The sequence below is a fragment of the Necator americanus genome, chromosome X (genome assembly GCF_031761385.1).
Source record: "Necator americanus strain Aroian chromosome X, whole genome shotgun sequence".
NCBI classification, from domain to species: domain Eukaryota; kingdom Metazoa; phylum Nematoda; class Chromadorea; order Rhabditida; family Ancylostomatidae; genus Necator; species Necator americanus.
In genome coordinates this window covers 5952921-5976333 of record NC_087376.1, presented here as the reverse complement: position 1 = coordinate 5976333, position 23413 = coordinate 5952921, and the positions used below count along the sequence as shown (strand labels likewise).

The following is a 23413-nucleotide window of genomic DNA, read 5'->3' as shown; positions in this document are numbered from 1 at the left end:
AATATTTAAATACTCTTTTTCAGCGTCCATAGGTTCATGAATTTAATGAATTTCCATTCTTTCAATAGTGTTTTAGGCATAAGAGCAAAATTATGTAAGAACTAGTGATACAGAAACAACTCAAAAATTCTGAAGTATTAAGAGGAGGAAAACAAAACGATAAATGACGAAACAACTAAAATAATGAGTCCAAAATACCGTAATATTGTATCGTCCCTGAGTAGATTTGTTTAACTTTGAATATGTGTTAAATCGCATTAAATTCTTATCCAAAAATGGTCACCGGTAGAGAAGGTATCGGAAAAAGTTCTAGTTAAAATAACAAGAGACATATGAAGAGAATTGATAGTGAATTTATATACTTTATTTTTAGAACAAAACGGATTTGTAGAGGTTTCGATGAAAAAATTTTCGACCGTTTTGTAAACAAAAATCGCTTATTTCCATTAATAGAACTAGCTATTAAAGTATTTTACTGGAAGCTGAAGCATAATATCTGGACATTTCCAAGAAAGTTGATTTTGAAGAAGACGTGAAACGGTAGATCCAGAGCAGAGCTGGAAACTATATGAGCCTGTTGGTGAACCTTAATGGTTTATTTAAACGGTAACGTATATTCAACAATAAAACCAGATTCGATTGCGGAACTATTGTGAACTATTTCTACGGAAACGAGAATCGAACAAAAAAAAACTAGTATTGACCTATTGAAAGGAAGGATCAGAATAATCCTCGTTTTTTTGTGCACGAGAGAAAGGTTACGTTTACAATTTGAGGTATAGATCCCTGAAAATGAGACATAGATCCTCTTGCTTTGTAGGTTAGTCTCTTCCGGAATGTTCACTTATCCTGCACCAACATAAGATGCGTGAAATCCTCCACGAGTATTTTATCAATTCCACACATCGATTTGATTGTGATTTATTTTTTAGGTGGGTGGTAAGAGATTAGGAGGTGTAATAAAAGAAAGAAATTCCATAGATCCGAAAAAGGAAATAATCCTGGTTGTAAGGCACACAGCTGCTAGATTTTTACTTAATAGTTTATTTTTTTTCTGTTTTTTTTTAAATCTCAGGAGCAATCTAAAACATAGTTTCAAGGATAGTCAATGCACCTGGAGCACTGATCAGTTAGATTGCTTATTTTTTTGGCCTACGATGACTTTTAAGAAAAAATCGACATCCTCATTCCAAAAAATTTCAGTCAATGAAAGATTTTTTGTTCAAATGAGGTTTAGGAGTTCTGAGACTGAAATGGTAACCATAGGAAACTTTGTCAGGACTACTAACTCCATGGGGTACTGTATACCTATTACCTGTTTTTCTCGGTTTCAACTGAAAGCACGTGAAGACGCATATTCTAATGGACGAGCAGTACTCGAATTCTCATGGATGAGTTCGACTAGGAGTGCACGAAAGGATAAAACAATTTGTAGTATGGAAATATCCAGAGTTTTTACTAAATGAATTCTAATAAAAATCTACGTGCCTAAAAAAACCTGAAGAGAGGACTTGTCGGAAAACGAAATAAGATGGAGTAAATCCATAGAATAAAAGAAACAATCTCTCTAATTAAACAATTAGTGGCACAATAAAATGAACTTAAATGAAGAACACTTTGTAATAGTTTGCTATCAACTTTACTTCAAAACATGCAAATCTATACAAAATAATCGAAAATGTAAGAGACTCAATATTTTTGTGATGATAATAAAATACAATTACAAAGAGAGTATTTATCCATGATCCTTAAGTGGGACATATGCACTTTCGAGATAATTATAATCCCAGTTTGTGAGCACATGTCAAGTGGAATCTTGTTTTCTTTTTTTACAACCATCAGTGTGAAAAAAAAATCGACAGCTTGAATGTCGAGCAAGAAAAACTGGTTAGCGAAAATTGTGTACGATATATGATGGCTACGTGAGAATCCGGTCTATGTTGAATATTTGAAGGGAATAAGTCAAGAATTTTGGATATTCTTTCATTCATATTTACGAGACATTGCAAGGATTATTGTCCAGCCATTCACGCTTTTATATTTTATAAACATATTTGTAAAAAGCTATCAATTTTTGGTCGAAGATCATCTAAAGTTCTACCATTGTTAGAGTTTAATGAGCGTTTTGATAAGATCAGTTCACTTTTCTTAAAGTTGTTACTTCTCCGAAAATAAATTTTAATTTTTCCCGGAACGTTATCCAATGACATCCAAAACAGAAACTGGATCTGGCAATGAGAGGAGGCTCAGAAATTTTGTCGCATTTCTCCTCACAAAACTCTCTTATTTTGCAAGGTTTTTTTTTGCACAAGGATTCATTTGTGAAGAAGGTCTAGAGGGAAAAATCTAGTTCTTCATAGTATATGTTAAGGGAATATATTATGAATTTAAAAAAAAAGAATTACATTATTTAAGCATGTATTCGAGATGGTGCGATTGTTCCTAAAAAATATTATGAGTAGGAATTCCAGAATTTAAATAGAAATACGCTGACGTATGAAATATGGTCGGCTGCTGTCATATATGTCTGCAGGTTCTAGTCGAGGTGATCGAAAGAGGGAGGGGATAATTCGGAGGCTAACCGGATACAACTGATATCGAGCGGAAGAGTTCATAATGTGTGCACGAGTGATGTCAGATAGATGAATGACAGTTATTATAAGTATTATGATCATCAAATGTCCGAACGATGATAGCTCGGATCATATTCCGGTTACTATACCAACAAATTAACGATCACCAAACTGGTGTCGATACTCGACGATACCCGTAACTCCACATACAGTTACAAGGAAAAAAATCGCCTTGTACCCATAATAAGATTGTAAGAGATTAATATTGTAGAATACATTTGTCTTTTCCAACATCGTGGATATTTACACAGAAACTTAATCGATTGTTAAAATTCCCAATAACAAACAAATCTAGGAGGAGGAAACAATTTTTTTTTCTAAAAAATTACCTAAATACTTTACTCCTATAATTAATTACTCCTATAATAAAAAAAATGAGGTATCCGTGGCAAAGAATAATGAGATTTCTTGCATTCCCGTTTTTGTTACCAAGCTGAGCCAATCTCGAGGCCAAGGCCATAAATATGTAGTAAATAATGGAATAAAAATTAGTCCAACCTAAAAAAATGAGGATTACCTATAGAAATTGGCTTCTACAACTTTACCTCATTTATCAGAATCGTTCCTTTAAAATACCTTTTTTAGAGTCACTGCGGAAAAAGTAAAGAAAAAAAGAAAAAGGAAGAAAAGAACGTGGATTTTAATGGACAAACAAAAAATTACATAAATAATTTAGAAGAAGGACGTTCTAGCACACGTTAACAATGCAACCATAATGTGAGTTGGTAGATACTGTAAATTCTTTTCGTCCTTCATATTTAATAATGATTTAAGTGAAAAAAACCACGTTGTTGAGTTCAGACTTTTAAAAATCATTCATATAGAGTAGAAATCTTACAGTATTCGAGCAAAGTATGGCAAAATATCGCATACGATACGTATAAAAAAGAGAATAAAGAATAAACAATAATAGAATTTATTCCATTAAAAAAATTACTAAAGTCAAAATCTCCAACACACCAGACAGTCATATTCTTACAATCAATGTAAAAATTTGAATACGACCCGAGAAAAAATGGTTTCCATTCTTGGGACCATTAAATTCAATCATTTATCATAGATACGGTAAAAAAGCTAGAAATGGAAATCGCTTAGATGTGTTTGCTCCCGGGTTCTGTAGGCACGTAATGTTGGATCACCAACGTAAGCCCATGGTCGTTTCAGGACCACCTGAAATACACAAGGACTCAAATACTCCTCTATATGGCACTGTAGTCTAAAACTTCTAAAAAAACTATCTAAAACCACGAAAAAAATCTAGAAAAAACTCTTAAAACACAAAATTACATTAGACTTCTTCCTCTTTTTTGGAACTCTTCCTCTTCCTGTTGCTTGCACTCTGTTCCTCGTTGCTTTTGGCTGTTTGTGGAGTTCTTTGCGTGGCTTCGCTTTACGATGCACATAAGGTGCCTGAATTAAGCTTTCAATTTTTAATAAATATATTTTTTAGAAGATTGACGTTTATTTTTGTTCTGTTACCTGTTCTCTGCGGTAAGGACGTTTTCTAACCACTTTTTTCGGTCTTTTCTGGATTCCCATCATTCCCATCAGTTCGTTGTTCTTTCTAAGCTCTTCCAATAATTGTCGTCGTTCCGCCTGTTCTCGTTGTCGTTCCTGGATATCTCGACGCCGATCCTGTTCTTCCTCGATCTTCTTCGGTTCTCTCTTACTCTAAATCCAAAATAATATACAACTTTATGGCGAATAAGATTACTGTAAGAGTCTCGTCTGCGCTCACAAATAAATATGTTTTATGATTACTGCATTAAAGTTAAAGGATAAAGTTTCTGGCGTTAATCAATCCGCTTGGGATGCGCTCCCACGTTCACTTCAATTCAGAATCGTTTTGAGGTTTACGAATCGAACTTCCGATCGATCGTGCAGGAAGCGGAACCTCTAACCGCTACACCACACCCGCCCCTAATATTACATCCAAAATGATTACTGCATTATTTGTCAAAAAAGATGTTACTCGGATTCGGATTCGTTCTGCTTTCCGAAAATGTCTAGGAAGTCATAGAGCTGCGCTGTCTTACTTGTTTCAAATTTTCTTTTCAAAAACTAACAACGTCAACGTCAGTGAAGAGCGAAGAAACACGAACAACAAATAATATTACATCCAAAATGAAACATAATAAAGGAAAACTAGCAATGTAGAATAATGCACAGTAAACAGAAAATCAAGAAAAGTTTATCTTTTCAGGTCTTTGGAATCCAAAAGGCATAAACGACTATCCGGAAGGCATGTTTGCTAGCAACTTTCCCTTTCAATGGAACGAGAACTATGGACATCACCACTCGGACGATTCGTATTGACCTTCTTACTCTTTTCTTTTTTACCACTTACAACAAAAAATATTCACTAATAATTTTGCAAGGATTTCCTACTATGAACACAGATGTGCTACGTTCCTTAGTTTTTGCATTACTCTCAACCCAGCGCTCCTTTGCAAAATCATTCGATAAACGCCTTGAGGCGATTAGCCATAGCCTTAGAGCGGAAAAGTAGCGCAGGACACTGCATGTTTTCACTGGAACTGAACATTCCGGCTGGACCGAACCCGGATACGCATTTTACCCGACCATTTAGGAAGTGGATTAATGTGCACTTTCTCTCGTTCATGCTATTCATCCATTCCCCTCGATGTACGTCGAAGTTCCATGTTGTATTGCTCCTCACGTCCTCAAATAGAGGCGGAAACTCACAGCAAAAACGTAAAAAATATTAACGGAACATGAAGCATTAAAATCCTGAATAGTTTTAAAAAATCTGCAATGATAGAGATCTAGCGCATTGTTCAACAATTCTCTCTAGTTTTTGCAATAGAAGGTGGTGATAAAGCAGGAGAAATCCAGAAATAAATGAATTTCACAGTTAATCGACTTCTCATCCGCTCTACATACACTCCAGCTATTGTCTCATGTAGATTTTTTCCTATTCCTAACACTTGTGAACTACGCAAGTGAAAAAAAATCTGGTCCAATGTGCCAAAAAAAAAACAGAGCACATGGTTTAAGATAAATCTGTGGACCTTCAAATCCCAAATGAATACCTCAGAAACCTCTGGCTTCATCCACAAATGCTGTCCATTATCGACGTGCCTAAAACAGAAAAAAAATCTATTAGAATTCAAAATGACGGCAATTTAAAATGATTCAAAGGGACTCTTCCGAAAAATCCATTCCGCGATTCATTTTTTTTCCGAGTAAAAGTTGAAATTTTCTGCATTCCCTCTTTTGTGATTGTCAGCTGTCAAAGTGGTAGCTTATTAGGGGCTGTCTTTTTTTATTTGTTTGCTTAAGATGCCTGTGTTATCAATCCACGACTTCAAAAGAATTCCGAGAAAACTAAAGATAGGAAAGCGCCGCTGAATTCTAACAATGTAAATCTTTTTGTTTAAAGAGATTCTATTTAAACTAACCGTACGGTCGTCTTCTTTCTCTTTTTGATCCGAGGTTTTGATGCAGGCTTTTCTATGGAATTTGTGGAGTATTCAGCTGAAGAGAGTTTTAATTAAAAATTTAGAAATTAATACACGTTAGTTTGTTTTCTATCTTATTGCTACATGGCATTTCATCGAAACGAGAAAAATAGTCTAATTTTTCTATTTTTTAATTTACAAAAAATGCACGAGTAGCTATTTATCGAATATATGCACAACATGTTAGACATTTAACTCAAAATGGAGTGTTTAAAAAATATTCAAATAATTTTAAAAGAAAAACCTGCTTTTCTTTCTTTTGATTTCATATTTTTGAAAATTCCCGCTATAAAACTTTTATAATAATATGATCGATTTCCTTGAAATACAAATCCGACTCTACGGCTTTTTTCCTTTAAAAAAAATCCATTAAAAATTAATGCCTCACGAAGATAGACCGGTGTTGGCACAGTCTTTTGCTCAATAACAGATGATAATGGCCGTTGAGGACTGACAGTATCGCTCCACCTTAAAAATAAAAAAAAAAGATGAGGAATACATGAGTACGAAAAATTTTAGATTTTTATATGCAAAATAGCTAAAAAGCCCTATATCATTAAGTAAAATCTTCTTAGGGTATCCGAGAATTTTAGTTTCTAGCAATTCACCGGATTTCCAGATTCATAAATTCAGATTTGCTCCTTTTTTATGGAACGTTTTTCTTCTCGAATAGTTTTATCTTAAGTTGATAGTTTAGGTTTTTTGCTTTGAAAAAATCCATTTGCGAAAATATTCAGTGCAATTCGTGCAGTTGTTTTAACTTCCTGGAGCAATTGCGTTTTTTTTTCACGGTATCATTATTCCCATTCCATACATCCATTATGGAAAATAGGTTTAGCCTAAATTCCATTTTAAGACCGTCCAGTTTCAAACTGCATAGAGAATGAGGTGCATGGGAGTTTCCAATTCACAATTATAAACCAGAATTGATGGAAATATTTGCGAAGCATACCGTATTCTTGTTTTATTTTTCTCGGAGCTTGTCTGAATGGAGCGTCTACGAGCGGGAAGATACGGAGCAATAGCTGAAATTCCGCTAGATTTTTTTTTCACTGAAATTTTTCGCAGAGAAGAACTAAAACTACTCATATAAACCCACACAAGTGCACTGTATAATAATGGTTTCAAACAATTTGTGGAAAAAATAGCAAAAAATTCCATTTTGAAAAAAAATTAAACTAACGTATCACGTCTTGACCAGCCTTTAATGGAGCTTCCGGTTCTATTACAATCCTAGATTTTTCTTCAGCGCTGCAATCTCCAATGATTCGTACACGGTAGAAATAACGTCTGCGCAAATCTAAAAAAAAAATAACGTTAAAAAAAGAAAACCCTCTGTCATCTCATGATTTGGAGAAGTTACATCGTAGTAACAAGGAATATTTTTGCTCTGAAATTACCAGACTCCTTTGAAAGGTGAATAATAATAATAATAATAATAATAATAATAATAATAATAATAATAATAATAATAATAATAATAATAATAATAATAATAATAATGGTTGCTTCTTGGTCGAACTGCATTCTCTTCAAATACCAGTATCGGTGTTTTCACAATTTTTTCAAATTTTATCAACTATAGCTAAAGCTAACCTTGAGAAGTGCGCGGCATTAGTGTTGCAAAATGAGGACCGCCTGGAAACTTCACTTCCACATAGCAACGTGAACACCTTTTGTGAAATCCACAATGAAGTGACGTTATGGGATCAGAAGGGATCAATAATGGCTTTACCACGTTATGAGGTAAAACCACGGAAGTCTTCCGGAGAAATATTGAAGGGAACTTGGAAAAACGCAGTGCACGTTTCTACATATCCAAGTATTTTTACAAAAAAAGCTAATTTTGAGATATTTGTATTTATTACCAGTAAAAATCGAGTAAAAATCGTTTACTCTCACATCACAATTATAACTATAAAATCCTAATTTATTGAAATCGTTCAGTAGAGAATTATAGGATCAAAAAACTGTCACAAGACTCTGCTAGGCCTTCAGACTAGGATAAAAAATATTGGAAATAAATATTTGGATCTATATACATATTTATATTAGACATATATTTATTTATCCATATTACATTGCTAAATAGAAAAAAAATAGAATCAAATGGTACAAATAAATGCGACGAGTACACTAACTGTGAATAGAGCTTAAAAAATAAAAAAAAAAATTTCCACTTAAAAATCATGTTTCTTTGTTATTTTTAGTCGTCTTATTTTGTGTGATTACCAAGCTCATTGAATATCAGGATGTTTCCAAAACAGTCAAGAGTTGTAGGGGTGAAAAAAAATTTAGTGGCTCGATGCGATTTTTTTGCTTATTATAAACTTATTTGATCAACTTCTTTTGTTGTGAAAATTGCCGTTGTCTAACAAATTTTCAATTGTGCTTATTTTTTCACCAAAAAAAAGGCGCGCGTAGAAGGACCGGGCAACAAATCCAGAACGTTACTCGAAATTAGAGTCCATGTTCACTGTCCATGTTTCGACTCCACTGTGATCTGAAGTGTCTTCAAAGAGAGCAAGTATCTAAGAGGAATACAGATGTAAATGGTTTTTTCCTGCCATATGCGATTTTTTGAAGTGAATTTTTATATGGAGCATATTTTTGGAAACAACTCGATGTGAACTATCTGATATTATTTCTATTTTCTTTTTCCAAATAATTATCGTTTAAGGAATCTAGAAAATAATGGTCACATCTGCTGCACACTGTTTAACTGAGAAAGAACGCAAGGCAGAAGAAGAGGATGAGAAAAGTAAAGAATAAAAATTAACAAAAAATATATCACATTCTCAACTACATATGTACGCACACTAAAATGAATTGACAAAGTAGCACAGAGGACTGACAGTATCGCTCCACCTTAAAAAATAAAAAAAAAAAAAAGATGAGGAATACATGAGTACGAAAAATTTTAGATTTTTATATGCAAAAATAGCTAAAAAGCCCTATATCATTGGTAAAATCTTCTTAGGTATCCGAGAATTTTAGTTTCTAGCACCACCGGATTTGCAGATTCATAAATTCAGATTTGCTCCTTTTTTTATGGAACGTTTTTCTTCTCGAATAGTTTTATCTTGCTGATAGTTTAGGTTTTTTGCTTTGAAAAACCCATTTGCGAAAATATTCAGTGCAATTCGTGCAGTTGTTTTAACTTCCTGGAAATTGCGTTTTTTTTCACGGTATCATTATTCCCATTCCATACATCCATTATGGAAAATAGGTTTTTAGCCTAAATTCCATTTTAAGACCGTCCAGTTTCAAACTGCATAGAGAATGAGGTATGGGAGTTTCCAATTCACAATTATAAACCAGAATTGATGGAAATATTTGCGAAGCATACCGTATTCTTGTTTTATTTTTCTCGAGCTTGTCTGAATGGAGCGTCTACGAGCGGGAAGATACGGAGCAATAGCTGAAATTCCGCCAGATTTTTTTCTTTCACTGAAATTTTTCGCAGAGAAGAACTAAAACTACTCATATAAACCCACACAAGTGCACTGTATAATAATGGTTTCAAACAATTTGTGGAAAAAATAGCAAAAAATTCCATTTTGAAAAAAAATTAAACTAACGTATCACGTCTTGACCAGCCTTTAATGGAGCTTCCGGTTCTATTACAATCCTAGATTTTTCTTCAGCGCTGCAATCTCCAATGATTCGTACACGGTAGAAATAACGTCTGCGCAAATCTAAAAAAATAACGTTAAAAAAAGAAAACCCTCTGTCATCTCATGATTTGGAGAAGTTAACATCGTAGTAACAAGGAATATTTTTGCTCTGAAATTACCAGACTCCTTTGAAAGGTGAATAATAATAATAATAATAATAATAATAATAATAATAATAATAATAATAATAATAATAATAATAATAATAATAATAATAATAATGGTTGCTTCGTCGAACTGCATTCTCTTCAAATACAGTATCGGTGTTTTCACAATTTTTTCAAATTTTATCAACTATAGCTAAAGCTAACCTTGAGAAGTGCGCGGCATTAGTGCTAACAAAATGAGGACCGCCTGGAAACTTCACTTCACATAGCAACGTGAACACCTTTTGTGAAATCCACAATGAAGTGACGTTATGGGATCAGAAGGGATCAATAATGGCTTTACCACGTTATGAGGTAAACCACGGAAGTCTTCCGAGAAATATTGAAGGGAACTTGGAAAACGCAGTGCACGTTTCTACATATCCAAGTATTTTTACAAAAAAAAGCTAATTTTGAGATATTTGTATTTATTACCAGGTAAAATACCGAGTAAATTGTTTACTCTCACATCACAATTATAACTATAAACTTAATTTATTGAAATCGTTCAGTAGAGAATTATAGGATCAAAAAAACTGTCACAAGACTCTGCTAGGCCTTCAGACTAGATAAAAAATATTGGAAATAAATATTTGGATCTATATACATATTTATGTTAGATATATATTTATTTATCCATATTACATTGCTAAATAGAAAAAAAAATAGAATCAAATGGTACAAATAAAAGCGACGAGTACACTAACTGTGAATAGAGCTTAAAAAAAAAAAAAAAAAATTTCCACTTAAAAAATCATGTTTCTTTGTTATTTTTAGTCGTCTTATTTTTGTGTGATTACCAAGCTCATTGAATATCAGGGATGTTTCAAAACAGTCAAGAGTTGTAGGGGTGAAAAAAAATTTAGTGGCTCGATGCGATTTTTTTGCTTATTATAAACTTATTTGATCAACTTCTTTTGTTGTGAAAATTGCCGTTGTCTAACAAATTTTCAATTGTGCTTATTTTTTCACCAAAAAAAGGCGCGCGTAGAAGGACCGGGCAACAAATCCAGAACGTTACTCGAAATTAGAGTCCATGTTCACTGTCCATGTTTCGACTCCACTGTGATCTGAAGTGTCTTCAAAGAGAGCAAGTATCTAAGAGGAATACAGATGTAAATGGTTTTTTCCTGCCATATGCGATTTTTTGAAGTGAATTTTTATATGGAGCATATTTTTGGAAACAACTCGATGTGAACTATCTGATATTATTTCTATTTTCTTTTTCCAAATAATTATCGTTTAAGGAATCCTAGAAAATAATGGTCACATCTGCTGCACACTGTTTAACTGAGAAAGAACGCAAGGCAGAAGAAGAGGATGAGAAAAGTAAAGAATAAAAATTAACAAAAAATATATCACATTCTCAACTACATATGTACGCACACTAAAATGAATTGACAAAGTAGCACAGAAAAAACGTTCACTCACAAGAAGACTAATCTCAGATCAAAATAACAAAATCTTTCTTTTTTTTTTGCAAAAATTGTCATATCAAGAACTAGGAGTTCTACAATTCACACAATTGTCGCGCAGATTCTAGAACGGAATTCGTCCAGGAAAAAAAGACAAATTTCCCTTGAACCGACCTGACACAAAAATTGAAGCTATTCATATCTTTAATACAATATAGATAGAGTGTCGGAATCAAGGAACTGGGCTAACTGATTGATTTTAGATCAACCACATGATCAGATCAAAAACAACACATATAGCTTAACCGGCCCTTCACAAGACCATAATGTTTTCGTTTCTGGATGGCTATACCACTATGATCAAAAATCAACGTCAAATCCTTAAGTTCAAAGTCACTTCCTCAAGGTTCGTTGCAATGAGGGAGTGTTTTGCAAGTTCTATTTCCATTTAAATGTTGCACCACAAATGCATTTTTTCCTCATCCTGATCTTATCCTTGTTAAATTCTTTCTAAAACAGCACCATCCATCAATCATTAAGCAGAAAATTCCAGGGATTTTCTCGTTCCATAGGAGGAATTTCTCATCGCTTACTTTTCGTAACCAGTTTTTTTTTTAAATGTTAAATAGGACCACATAGAAGAAGAAAAACTTTCAAACCTTCTCATAATTTCTCAATTCATCAATTTCTGTTCTACTAAAGTGTTATTGAACCACACATGAAAGATTGTGATTGATTGATCAAGATCAAAGTGAAAAAAAAAAAAACACTGGGCGGGCACCGATACCACCTCGCATTTCGTATTTTAAACTTCCGACTTATAATATTGTTGGTATTGCTCTTGTACACAACAAATCATTGTCACTGTATAATTCACTAATTCAATTTAATCTATTCCACTAATTAATTACGCTGGTTACATACGTATGATCTGATTTTATGGATAAAAGAAAAAATATATATAGTGAACACGAAAATGGTCTCATGTGACTGAAGATTCGAATAATTCTAACAAAATTCTAGTGAGCTCTGTTCCATCTGGTTTTTTTTTGTTCTATATCACACCTGCAGGTGTCTTCAATAAATAAATAAATAAATAAATAAATAATTTTGACCAGCACACAATGAGTTAAACGAACAAAAAATTTTTGTTATTGGCAGGTGGACAGAACTTTAATTAGTCTTTAGACAATAGTCTAGGGTTGTGCAAGTTGCGTTCAACTTTTTTTTCGCTCACCAAAAAATATAATAACGTCATTTCATATTTCTGAAATTCATGCAGGATAATAGTGTCGCGGCTACGGCTGAAAAAAATGCACTGTGAGGAAGTTATAACCGAACAGGAGGATAGAAGTTTCATCATATTCTTAAGTAAAGTTATTTTCTTATTCTATAGCTTTTTTTAGGTTTGTCAAATTCTTTTTATGGAAATGTAACCTTCAAAAAGGAACTAAGGAAGGGAGGTCGCTTTTCAGACCTCGACGACGATATTTTGAATTCAGTATTCGAACAAAATCCATGTTAAACAAGGAAAGAGTTGGCATAGAAGCTCAATTCTCTCCAATTAACCATCCACCATGTTTGCCGCCACCCAGAGAAATGTGGTAAAAACAAAACGGAGGTTATTTATTACTCTACCTAATTGTTCGAATTAGAGCAATTAAAATGAAAAAGAACTGTTCTCCAGCAAAATCTTAGTGTAATCCTTAGACCGGAACAAGACATGTGACATGTGACTTCCTTGGAAGTTGGATTTTTCATTTTCTAGTTCCAGTCGCATTTTCATTCCAAGATGAACTACACTTCTCTTTCTTTTATAGACCATCAATATTCTGTTTATTTTTAAGATCAATAATAACACAAGATAATATAATATATTAATAATAATTTATAGTACATACATATATATAATACAGTAATGATGAGTTACAAGTTTTCTGCGTACAATACTATTACCGTACTGTTTACTAAATTCCCTTCGACACAATGGATGTCGTTTAAATGACGTAAACTATTTCTGCAACTACTGTACATACCTTTTATAACGGTTTCTTTTTTGGAATCGTTTGATTTCTGATTCAATCAACTGCGATCGAGTGGGTGCTAACCGTTCCAGATTAACACTAAATGGACGAGCGTTAATCCCTCATCACTCTCTCTCCATCTCTCTTCACAACTAGACACCGAACGAAATCCAAATCTATATATTCGTTTTGCATCCTTAGTTGGCAAAATTTCATTTGATTTGAAAATTTTTATAAATATTTAACAGTTTTTTTAATATTTAATATGTTTGTGTTTTTGCATACTACATTTTCCACTGCAATAAATCTCACAGAAATAACTTTCTCTGAGATTTATTGTAGTGGAAAATTTCTCTGAAGTTGTCGTCAACCGTGCCAAACCTTTCATTAGCACAGTATCTTGAGTTTGATCTTAAAAACCATCATGAATATAAGACTTGAGACCGTTTCACTGTATTTTCGATCTATACTGCACGAAATATTCATTACGACATCATTTTGGCTCTGACTCTTCCTTGAACTCGACAGTTATTGAAAATCAAATTATCGCAATAGATTTCATCCACATTTTCGATCTTTCCTGAAATGACAGTCATGACGAAAACGCACTGCTTTAAGTCACTGTTCGACAACAACCTTCTTAACTACTATCAATACTTTTTAGATTAGTTGATAAGCTCACAAAAACAGTTAAGTGGTGTGATTTGAAAATTACTGGTTTTCTACTACTTCAAACGTTTAAATTTATGCCTAATCATCTTTTTTTCTAACTAAAAAAAGTTACAAGTTGACTATTGAATGGAGACCAAGATAAAGTTCTTCTAAAATTAGAAAACACTCTGGAAATATATGCTTTGTATAGACTTCAATTCGTATTTCCCAAAGTTCGGAAACCGGAAAAATTTAAGAAGAAGATTTGTTCCTGATTCATTTTTTTAAGATGTTCTATTAAAAAGTCAAAATGTTTAATAGCGGTCACTCATTCTTTTTTCTTATATTCTATATTATTCTTCTTTTATTCCTCCAAGAAAAAAAAATGTCCAAGCATCCCTTTTTTTGCTGGTTATATTCCTCTACAACTTTTATCTCAATCCGTAGCCGGATAATAGTAGTAGAATAAAACTAAAAGGCTACAAAATATACTAAATGTAACTAATTATTAATCATATCTACATGTATATGAAGCTTTATCGATTAATACTTTGACTACATAACTATATCTTTTAGCTAATATCAAATGTTTGCTTGAATGCACATAAAAATTTTCAGGCCGCCTGAAATTATAAAAATTGATCGCGGGAAAATATTAGCATTCAAGCAATAAAAAACATGTGTTCGGTCCGATACAGAAAAAAATCTGTGATTTCAAATAAAAACTTCCTCTACTCATATTATTTTTACTTTTTTTTTGGTTTCTATTAATTGAACTGCCATAGAGGAATTCTTCAACATATTCTCTCTAACCTCATACTTTTTAACAGGTTCCTTCTCTGTCTTATTACTTTTATCTAATTATCACGAACATGAAGATTTTGAAGCATCCAGACCTCAAAGTTACGTTTTTTAAAGGAATTTTGTGTATCTTAAAAGATTTAGTAATATAATTGTATTTCTGGATTTAAAAAAAAAAACTCAGAAACCACTTGATATGTGCCTAAAGATCTTTGTCCTTCTATTTCCAATCCGATTTAATCCTGAAATATATCAACCGTAACTCTATGATTATATGAACATAGATCCACGGAAGGTGTGGTGTACTCCTAAGGTGCTCTTCTGGTGTATCGTGTAGATTTGGCTGGGATTTACGCTTTATCCAGAGAAAAAAATGAACCAGGTAAGGATGACTACCAATTAGAGAGGTGAAATGTATTATATAATTGACATCCTTATGCTACACGAATACATCTATGCAAGAACATATTCCGTTATTTTTTTTCTTTGAATCCTTGACCGGATTTTTTTTTTAAATTTGCTCTTGAACCTTAATGACTGCTTAATGAATGAATTGTTCTGCAAATAAGTTTTAATGCTTAAAAAATTATTTTAAAGTAAAAGTAAGTGATTATTTCATGGCTATCGGAGCAAATTTTTTCAAATTCAAACATTTTCAGAAGGAATTCGACGAGAAGAATGGCTTTACAACACCGCTACATCATAACGTTACGGATTTTTTGAAACGAGCATCTCGGAAAATAATCCGAATGTTTTGCACAATAGAAGTTACATATTTTACTAATCATTGTGTATTTTTCCATGTATCCAGAAATATTCCACGAAATTTCAGGATTATCCTTGTTGATTTATGCACGTATTCCGGTCACAAGTTGGCTTCAACACTATAAACGTGCACATCTCGCGCCTGATATTGCTGCTGGATTAACGTTAGCCATTTATAATGTACCTCAAGGTAGTTTAGAAGATTTTTCCTTAATTAAGAGTATTTGTACACAAAGGGATAAGTCCAAGAATCGTTCCCAAGGATATATTAAGAATTGTAAGAACTTATGGATTTTTCTTAAAGTAGCAGTTGAATCCCCCACTCAAAACACTATATTTCAACGAAATTCTAATTTTTCCAGAAAAATCAAATTTTTAAATTGATCAAATTCATTTTTTTCTGTGATAAATCAATAATATGCAATTTATCCCAATATTTGAAGTTTTCATTGACCATGTTAGTCAAATACGGAGATTCTCTTAGGTATAATAATGAAGATAGCTATCGATCATCTGAACGTAGTGACAGCTCAATTCAATTTATTGTTTGCTCTGTTATTGTTTATTATTGCTGTTTATTTGTTTGTTATTTATTGTTTAACTTTTGTAGTCCTTCTGTTATTATTATTCTCATTATACTCACTTATTCTTCTTAATTATTTTGACGGAAAAATTAAAAAATTGATCTAAATAAATAGAATAAGCTTTTCGTCTAATTTAGGAATGGCTTATTCTGTTCTCGCTACTCTTCCAGCAGTTTATGGACTATACGCATCGTTCCTCCCACCGCTCTTCTATTTTCTTTTCGGCACCTCCAGACATATTTCAGTGGGTAGGTCCCAATAGTAAAAATTACAAAATTGGTACGTTCATATAATTTTTACTGTTATCTCAGGTGTATTCTCTTTAACTTGTTTGATGGTTGGTCAAGCCAGATTATCGATTCTTCCTGATTATACGAATGGAACGCATGCTACCGAATATAAGGGCAATTTTTTCATTGCTTACCTTTTTAAGCGTTTTTTTAAACGTTTTGCAGTGATGTATGTCTAAGGGGATAAATCAGAGGCAAATGATTTTTCCTATGTACACTGTAGGTCGGGTGTGGCGCAGTCGGTAAGAGGTCCGCGGAAGCCACAGGATCAATGGTTCGGAATCGTCTTAGTACCAACCAAGCCTTTCATTCATTCTGGGTCGATAAATTGGTACTGGACTTGTCTGGGAGGATAAAAACACTGACTTGACACATCGGGATCCTCCGGAAAGTCATTGTATAGGCCAGTTACACGTTCGTAAACCTCAAGCGATCATGAATTGAAGTGGATATGGTGGCGCATCCCGAGTGGATTAATTAACGCCAAACACTTCATCCTTTATATACGCTCTTTCCCTAATATACTGGAAATATGGTTAAATTTTAGGTTGTCGTAGATAATTTAAAAATTTCTCCTACTCACTAATCGACATGGTGCTTCAAAGTGTCCGTAAACATCCCGTCACCACTTCTACTGCAGCGCTTTTTTTCTGACAAGGAGTAGAATTAGGAAAATGCTCCTTCTGGATTGTCTTATTTTTCTATCCTTTTTCTTTAAGCAATTCCAAGTGTTTGGAATGTTCCTCTATACGTAAAGATCGTCTCTGATTGCTGTTTTTGTCACTGATTCTAAGGGATCGTGAGAGAAAGAGAGGAAATGAGAGAAAGAGAAGGTAAAAGAGATGGGGGAGGGGAAAGAGGAAGAACGAGTAATCCATCCTAGACTTCGAAAGGTGTCAGCGGGTGGTTTTTGAGCAATGCCTACATTTCATACATTAAAATTATACTTTTATGTAGCTCTCTTATAGTTTAGGAATTAACGATCTGGCTCCTATTGATGTTGTTATCGTTCTTGGATTCGTAACTGGTATTGTACAAGTTCGTTTGAAAATATTTCTTTTGTTTTTAGTTTCTCCCACGATTAGAATCCCTAAGAATTGGATCCCTAAAAACTATCAATATCTTGATAAGAACATGCTTTTTCTTGCTGGATATTGTCCAGCAAAATCGCCGTTCTTCTCCATACCTTTAGTATAAATGCATTCTGAAAAATAGTCAAATTATGAGCGTATTATAAGGTTGATAAAAAAGTATTGTCAGTTTTGTAATTTTTCTTCTTTATTTTTTTTTTATTCAGGACACTATGGAGTTCAATCAACAGTATAATTCTCGCTATTAGCCGCTGCAGTGCCTCACATAGTGAGCATGGCCGTGATCGCTTCTTCCAGAACTGGAGAGGCTGGGAGTCGAAGAAGTCGGCGATCTCCTGATTGATGTCCTCGGTGTTAGAACATTGTAAAAGCTTTTTATTAGTGGAGAAAGTCTTAAAAGGGCGGCTTAAGTAACAAACAGAGGAGGTTATGTCAGGAGAATAGAGGGATGGGATATCACGGTGTTATCACGAAGAAGATGCTCCGAAGTTGGTCTTGGCCGCTCTTTTCGAACAACTTCCACGAACTTCTGGAGCAGAGTAGAGGAAATGACGGCGGTGACTGTGTACACCTGCCGAAACAGCTCGTAGGGCAGCATTCCCCTGGAATCCCGAGGATCATTTCCCTGGGATCCAGAGGGTCATTTCCCTTGAATATCGAAATCGTCGAGAATTGTGTCTCCTTCCACGAAGAATCAGCGGTGGACGGTCGTGATGGTGGCGGTGTCCTTCCCGAAGCACCGTTGATGTTGTCGTCGCTCCACGACGCCATTCATACAAGACGATGTCTCCACGAAGCCTCCGGCGAAATTGACCTTTTGCGAAGAAGCTTCCAGAATGTTCTACAACTACCACATGATGCATCACGCGTATCGATCAGAAATCGAAAGTTCTAGACTTTTCAAAAAAAAACCCTGACAATACTTTCTTATCAACCTCATAATCTCTGATGGAAAACACACTTGTGACCTAAGAGTGAGTGAAGTCGATGTCAACGTGTTAAAAACAAATTACTGCCCCATTAAGACGCTTTTTTTTGAAAATTGTCACAGAGTCCAGAAAAGTGAAGACGATTTTAAGATTTTTATGTGGATCCTCCAATTATCCTTTCTCTCCGCCTATCTCTCCGATTCGGTGGTATCCGGATTAACATTTGGCGCAGTTCTCCATGCTCTTATCGCACAGTTCCCTAATTTAATTGGAATCAAATTGGAATCTGTGGAAACGGATGGTTTTCTACATATTTTAACGGTAAGCAATACAGACCTATTGCAAACATTATATTCCTCTTCATCTTTCATGTTTTTGTTTCTTTTTTTCAGAAATTAAAAGCGATTTTCATTGCGGTACCACGTGCCAACCTAATAACACTCGCCCTGTCAGCATCTACAATTTTATTTCTTGTAATTTTTAAACGATTCGTGGAACCTTGTTTTAGAAGATGCAAAATTCCATTGCCATCTGAACTCGTTGCTGTGAGTTACAAATTATACCAGCTTTCCCATTTCTATTAATCATATTTTTATTATTTTTAGTGCATAAATTATCGTTTGTTCTACTATTTAAGAGAAATTTAACACAGATTTTTTTCAGCTTATATTGGCCACCATAATTTCGAATATTGGACATTTACAGGATCGTTACAATATAAAGATTGTTAATCATGTCCCAGTTGGGTGAGTGCTGTCTATTTTTGGTCTTCTTTCCCTGCTTACTAATTTTCCAGGGAATGCTTTTTCGTCGTTTTTTTATACGTTACCTTCGCTTTTTTATTTCATTTAATGTGAATGATCGCTTAGTTTTGTTTTCCGGTTTGATTCATCTATTTGAGGAAGTAGAGCAGATAATATAGAGAAGAACCCATAACCAAATTTTAGAAATTTTATATTTATTTACTAGAGAAAGACTAATCAAAATGCAGAAATTTCCCTGGGATTGTTGGATTACACAAGTTATATCTACAAGGCACTCGGATAAAATCAGGAGCTGCAAAAATGTCAAGGATTTTTTCAATTCCAACAGTCATTTTTTTTGATGCCTCAAATTTTCAATCAATCATAAGGTGACCAGTACAGCATCAGCTTTGGGATATGTGCTGTAATCCAACACGAAAATATTACTACTCTTTGACAAAATTTGTAATTAGAAAAATTTTAGGATAACCGCATTGATTTATAGTATTTTACAAATATTTTAACGTGAACTTCCTCTTCGTTCTTCTTTTTCTTAACGTTCCTTTTTTTCATTTCAATTCTATGTCTTTATTAGAATTCTCTGTCCACATTTCCAATGTTCATTTCACTATCGTTTTAGATTTCCCACTCCGAAAATCCCTCGCTTCGAGTTGATCCCAGACTTACTAGGCCACGCGATAAGCATCGCTATTGTTTCATACGCTGTTACAGTATCCATGGGAAAACTTTTCGCACGAAAGCACAAATATCAAATTGATACCAATCAGGTTTGCATAGTTACTCGTTAATGGAAAAGTATGCATAACAAAAATCCTTTAATCGGGATTTCAGGAAATGTTGGCGCTTGGATTTGCGAACTGTTTTTCATCGTTCTTCTCAGTTTTTCCTACATCCACTTCATTATCACGAAGTATGGTAAATGAGGGAGCGGGAGCTCGAACCCAAGTAAACAAATAGTTCATTTTCATTACATACATTCCTTCAGGAATGTGATATCCTGAGTTCAATGATAGCATTTGGTTTCCCTTATAGCACTAATCTCTTTCGTTGAGAAATATAAACAAATCCATAGTAAACGTAATCGTATTTGTCATGCACTAAAACGCAATTTAGTGGTTTTTTTTTGTTTCTTGTTTTTAGAAGCAAAAAAGCATTTTTTTTACTTTTTATTATTTATTTTATTATTACCAAAATTCTTTAGGTATCCGGTTTTGTATCTGCAATTGCAATTCTTGGAGTAATTTTATTTGTTGGTCCTGTACTAGAACAACTTCCAATCTGTATTCTTAGCTCTATTGTTACGGTAGCTCTATCTTCATTATTGGCTAAACTTCTGGAGATACCAGTTCTTTGGAAATTCTCGAAAAGTGACGTGGTTAGTCTTCCTCGTAAAATACAGATCCTGAAATGTTGGATTTTCTCAAAAAAAGAGAAAAATCGTCATAAATGTTTTTAATATATTTACGGTTTAAAGGTGGCATGGGTGGGAACTGCGTTCGTCACATTTTGTTGGGATATTATCGAAGGACTCGTGTGTGGAATGCTTATTTCTCTGATGACTGTTGTTCTCCAAACACAAAGGTGTGTTTTTTTCATAAAGTGTCCAATTTTTAGACGGAAATTTGCGAAATTTCACTATGCAAATTTTGAAAAATCACTAATTAAGGACTGATTTTCGGCCTGCACAAATAAACTGATGAAAGTTTTACAGTAGTGAGCGTCTTTAAATCTCGAAACTGCGGTCTAGGATTTGGAAAACGTTTTTTATTTCGCTGTTTTACTTGCTAAGCAGACTCCAAAAACTTCTGTCTTTGCTTAATTTTTTTTTTGAAATATTATTAATAAAACAAATGTTCGAAGTTCCATGGAAGTACCTTTGTATTCCGTTTCCTTTTTTTATCAGAAGATGTCTCCAGAGATAAAGTGCTAAGAAATTATAGATCCATAATCCCTCGAGAAATTGTCCCTGTGGAGGGGCAACACAACTTCTTTTCAAAAAATCAAAAAAAAAATCAGGAGATTTCGAGCTGAATCTCCTCATTTCTAGGCCCAATGTTACCTTGCTTGGCAAGGTCGGGGACTCTGAGTATCGTTCTCTGGATAACTATACTAGTGCGACTCCAACGAAAGTTCCTGTGATCAAGTTCGATGCACCGGTAATTTTTACAAACGCAGAGCTATTCAAGAATCATATAAGGAGTCTATTGAAGATTGAACAAGGTGAATTTTACTAGTTAACTGTCTAGGTTTGTAGTAATTATTGAAGAAAAATCATATAAGTATTAAATTATTATTAAGCATTTGTATTATTGTTATTATCATTATTAATTAATTAAAAATGTATTCATTGAAGGCGACGATAACGGGAACATGCTTCCAATGGACGATACGATCTGGATGGCTATCGTTCTTGACTGTAGCTCATGGACATATACAGACGCTATGGGAGTGAACGCTATCAAAGAGGTTAATTTTTCCGAGAAATAAAGAGGTTTTAAACAAAAGAAAATTACTGTAGCTTCATTTAATGATCCACTTTCTTGGATAGATCAGAATTCGTTGTAATCCTAACTATTAGCCTAAAATAATAATAATATTTGGCTTCTTTTTTTCTGTGACTAGAATTGGCAATTTTCTTGTTATTAATTTCTTTCATAACAACCATACAAAAACATCAATGTTTCAGATAAATGACGAACTACTCAAGAAGAAATTCTTGCTGATTTTTGCAAATCTGAAAAGTGAGTTTTTAAAAAATTCAGACACTTTCTTCGTCACCTACCTCCATATTCATTTTTAGCCGAGTATTTGTTTTTATATTCAATATTATTTGTTTTTATTTATTATAGAGTTCATTTGTTTATTTTGCATTTAGTTAGATATTTTTTCTCGAATACTTCATTTACAGGCGATATACGCATTCAGTATGCACGTGCCGGACTCTTCAAGACTCTACGTTAGTTCGACGTTTTTCCTCACTTCACTTGGATACTTTTTTTCCACAATCCACGTATGATTTCAGAGGAAGATCAGTTCTGTCCTACGGTTAACGATGCCTTAGCTGTTGCTTCGATACTACAGTCGAATTCATATAGTTTTTTCCCAGCAAAAAACTACGACAAAATCCGTGTCGTATGAGGGGAATTTTTCGATTTCGCACATTAGCAAATTGTTCTTTTTATTTTTCTTTTTTTTTACCACTTTTTAAAATTTTCTTCTAGGATATTAAGTATCCACCTTTGCACTTAATTTTTTTTTCAATTTTTCATAGTTGTGTTCGAGTTTAGATTGTTTTTGTTGAAAAAAGCGAGAATAAATAAATAATAAATAAATAACTGAGTATTTCGCCACACTATTATCTTCACGAACATGCCTGCAAGTTGTTCAGGAAAATCACAATCGATATGTGTGCATTTCTGAAGTGTTTATTATTTTAATGTGATAAAAAATATAATTGTTAGCATCACTTATGGAATGTGGGTCATCTTATATCCAAGACATATACCATACCAGTTCTTTCATCAGTTCAGCGTATAAGTCACGTGCATGGATCGGTTGATCAATCCCTATAGCTTTTTTTTCCGATGAAAGCACCGGTTCTCCACGGTAGGGCGTTCTTTCTTGGCTCGGATCCAGGTCGCGAACAAATCAAGCATCTCTTCCCAGTTCCAGTTTCGGAAACCTAAGCATTTGGCTCTTCATCAAAATTCCATAATCCTCGAATTCATCTATTCTTATTATTACTAGCTGGTAAATTGAAATTCAAAATGTTATCCCTTTAGGCTACTTGTAGCTTCGTGTTGTTCTTGAGATTCGTATGATCATTTTTAAAATCTAATTATAGAAAAAAAACTTTGGAAAACTTCTATTTCTGGCTATACAGGTGCTTTAAACTGATAGAAATGGTTCGTGGTGCCTCTATTTGTCCTACCCGCAACTACCTCAGAATGAATTGAAGCTAATCTACAAAACTAGTGATTAAGGTTCCTCAGGTGAAAGGTTAAGGACTTGACCATCGCCACGATTTGATTGGACTGGTTTCATGAGACAGCAGCTGTTTTGCGGCCCGATTTCTACGTGTTTGTGTCCTGTTCACATCAGAGCATCATCACTTCAACGTTCACGTCCTTTTCTTCAGCTACAGTACATTCTGGATACCAT

At 33.9% G+C, this 23413-nt stretch overlaps 2 protein-coding genes across 3 annotated transcripts; one reads left to right on the top strand and one right to left on the bottom strand.

Moving 5' to 3' along the window:
* Positions 1-3707: 3707 nt before the first annotated feature.
* Positions 3708-10122, bottom strand: RB195_021592 (uncharacterized protein; the record flags this gene model as incomplete). Its single annotated transcript, XM_064208416.1, has 8 exons — positions 3708-3803; positions 3921-4043; positions 4113-4304; positions 5687-5735; positions 6056-6131; positions 7299-7415; positions 9697-9813; positions 10104-10122. 8 exons carry the CDS (start codon positions 10120-10122, stop codon positions 3708-3710), a joined length of 789 nt encoding a protein of 262 aa, XP_064064297.1.
* A 1078-nt stretch (positions 10123-11200) lies between these two features.
* RB195_021591 (uncharacterized protein) lies at positions 11201-22390 on the top strand (the record flags this gene model as incomplete). 2 transcript variants are annotated; one of them, XM_064208415.1, is made up of 19 exons in its annotated part: positions 15203-15211; positions 15489-15596; positions 15662-15671; positions 15764-15784; positions 16316-16426; positions 16490-16582; positions 17442-17506; positions 18639-18809; positions 18881-19033; positions 19152-19234; positions 19872-20019; positions 20084-20197; positions 20454-20627; positions 20727-20833; positions 21300-21472; positions 21606-21718; positions 21939-21993; positions 22161-22208; positions 22275-22390. In XM_064208415.1, the coding sequence occupies 19 exons, from the start codon at positions 15203-15205 to the stop codon at positions 22388-22390; spliced, it is 1872 nt and encodes a 623-aa protein (XP_064064296.1). The 2 variants fall into 2 exon arrangements, with proteins under 2 accessions (XP_064064295.1, XP_064064296.1); XM_064208414.1 differs by lacking the exons at positions 15203-15211; positions 15489-15596 and adding an exon at positions 11201-11267 and having other exon boundaries at positions 15662-15784.
* Between the last annotated feature and the right edge of the window lie 1023 nt (positions 22391-23413).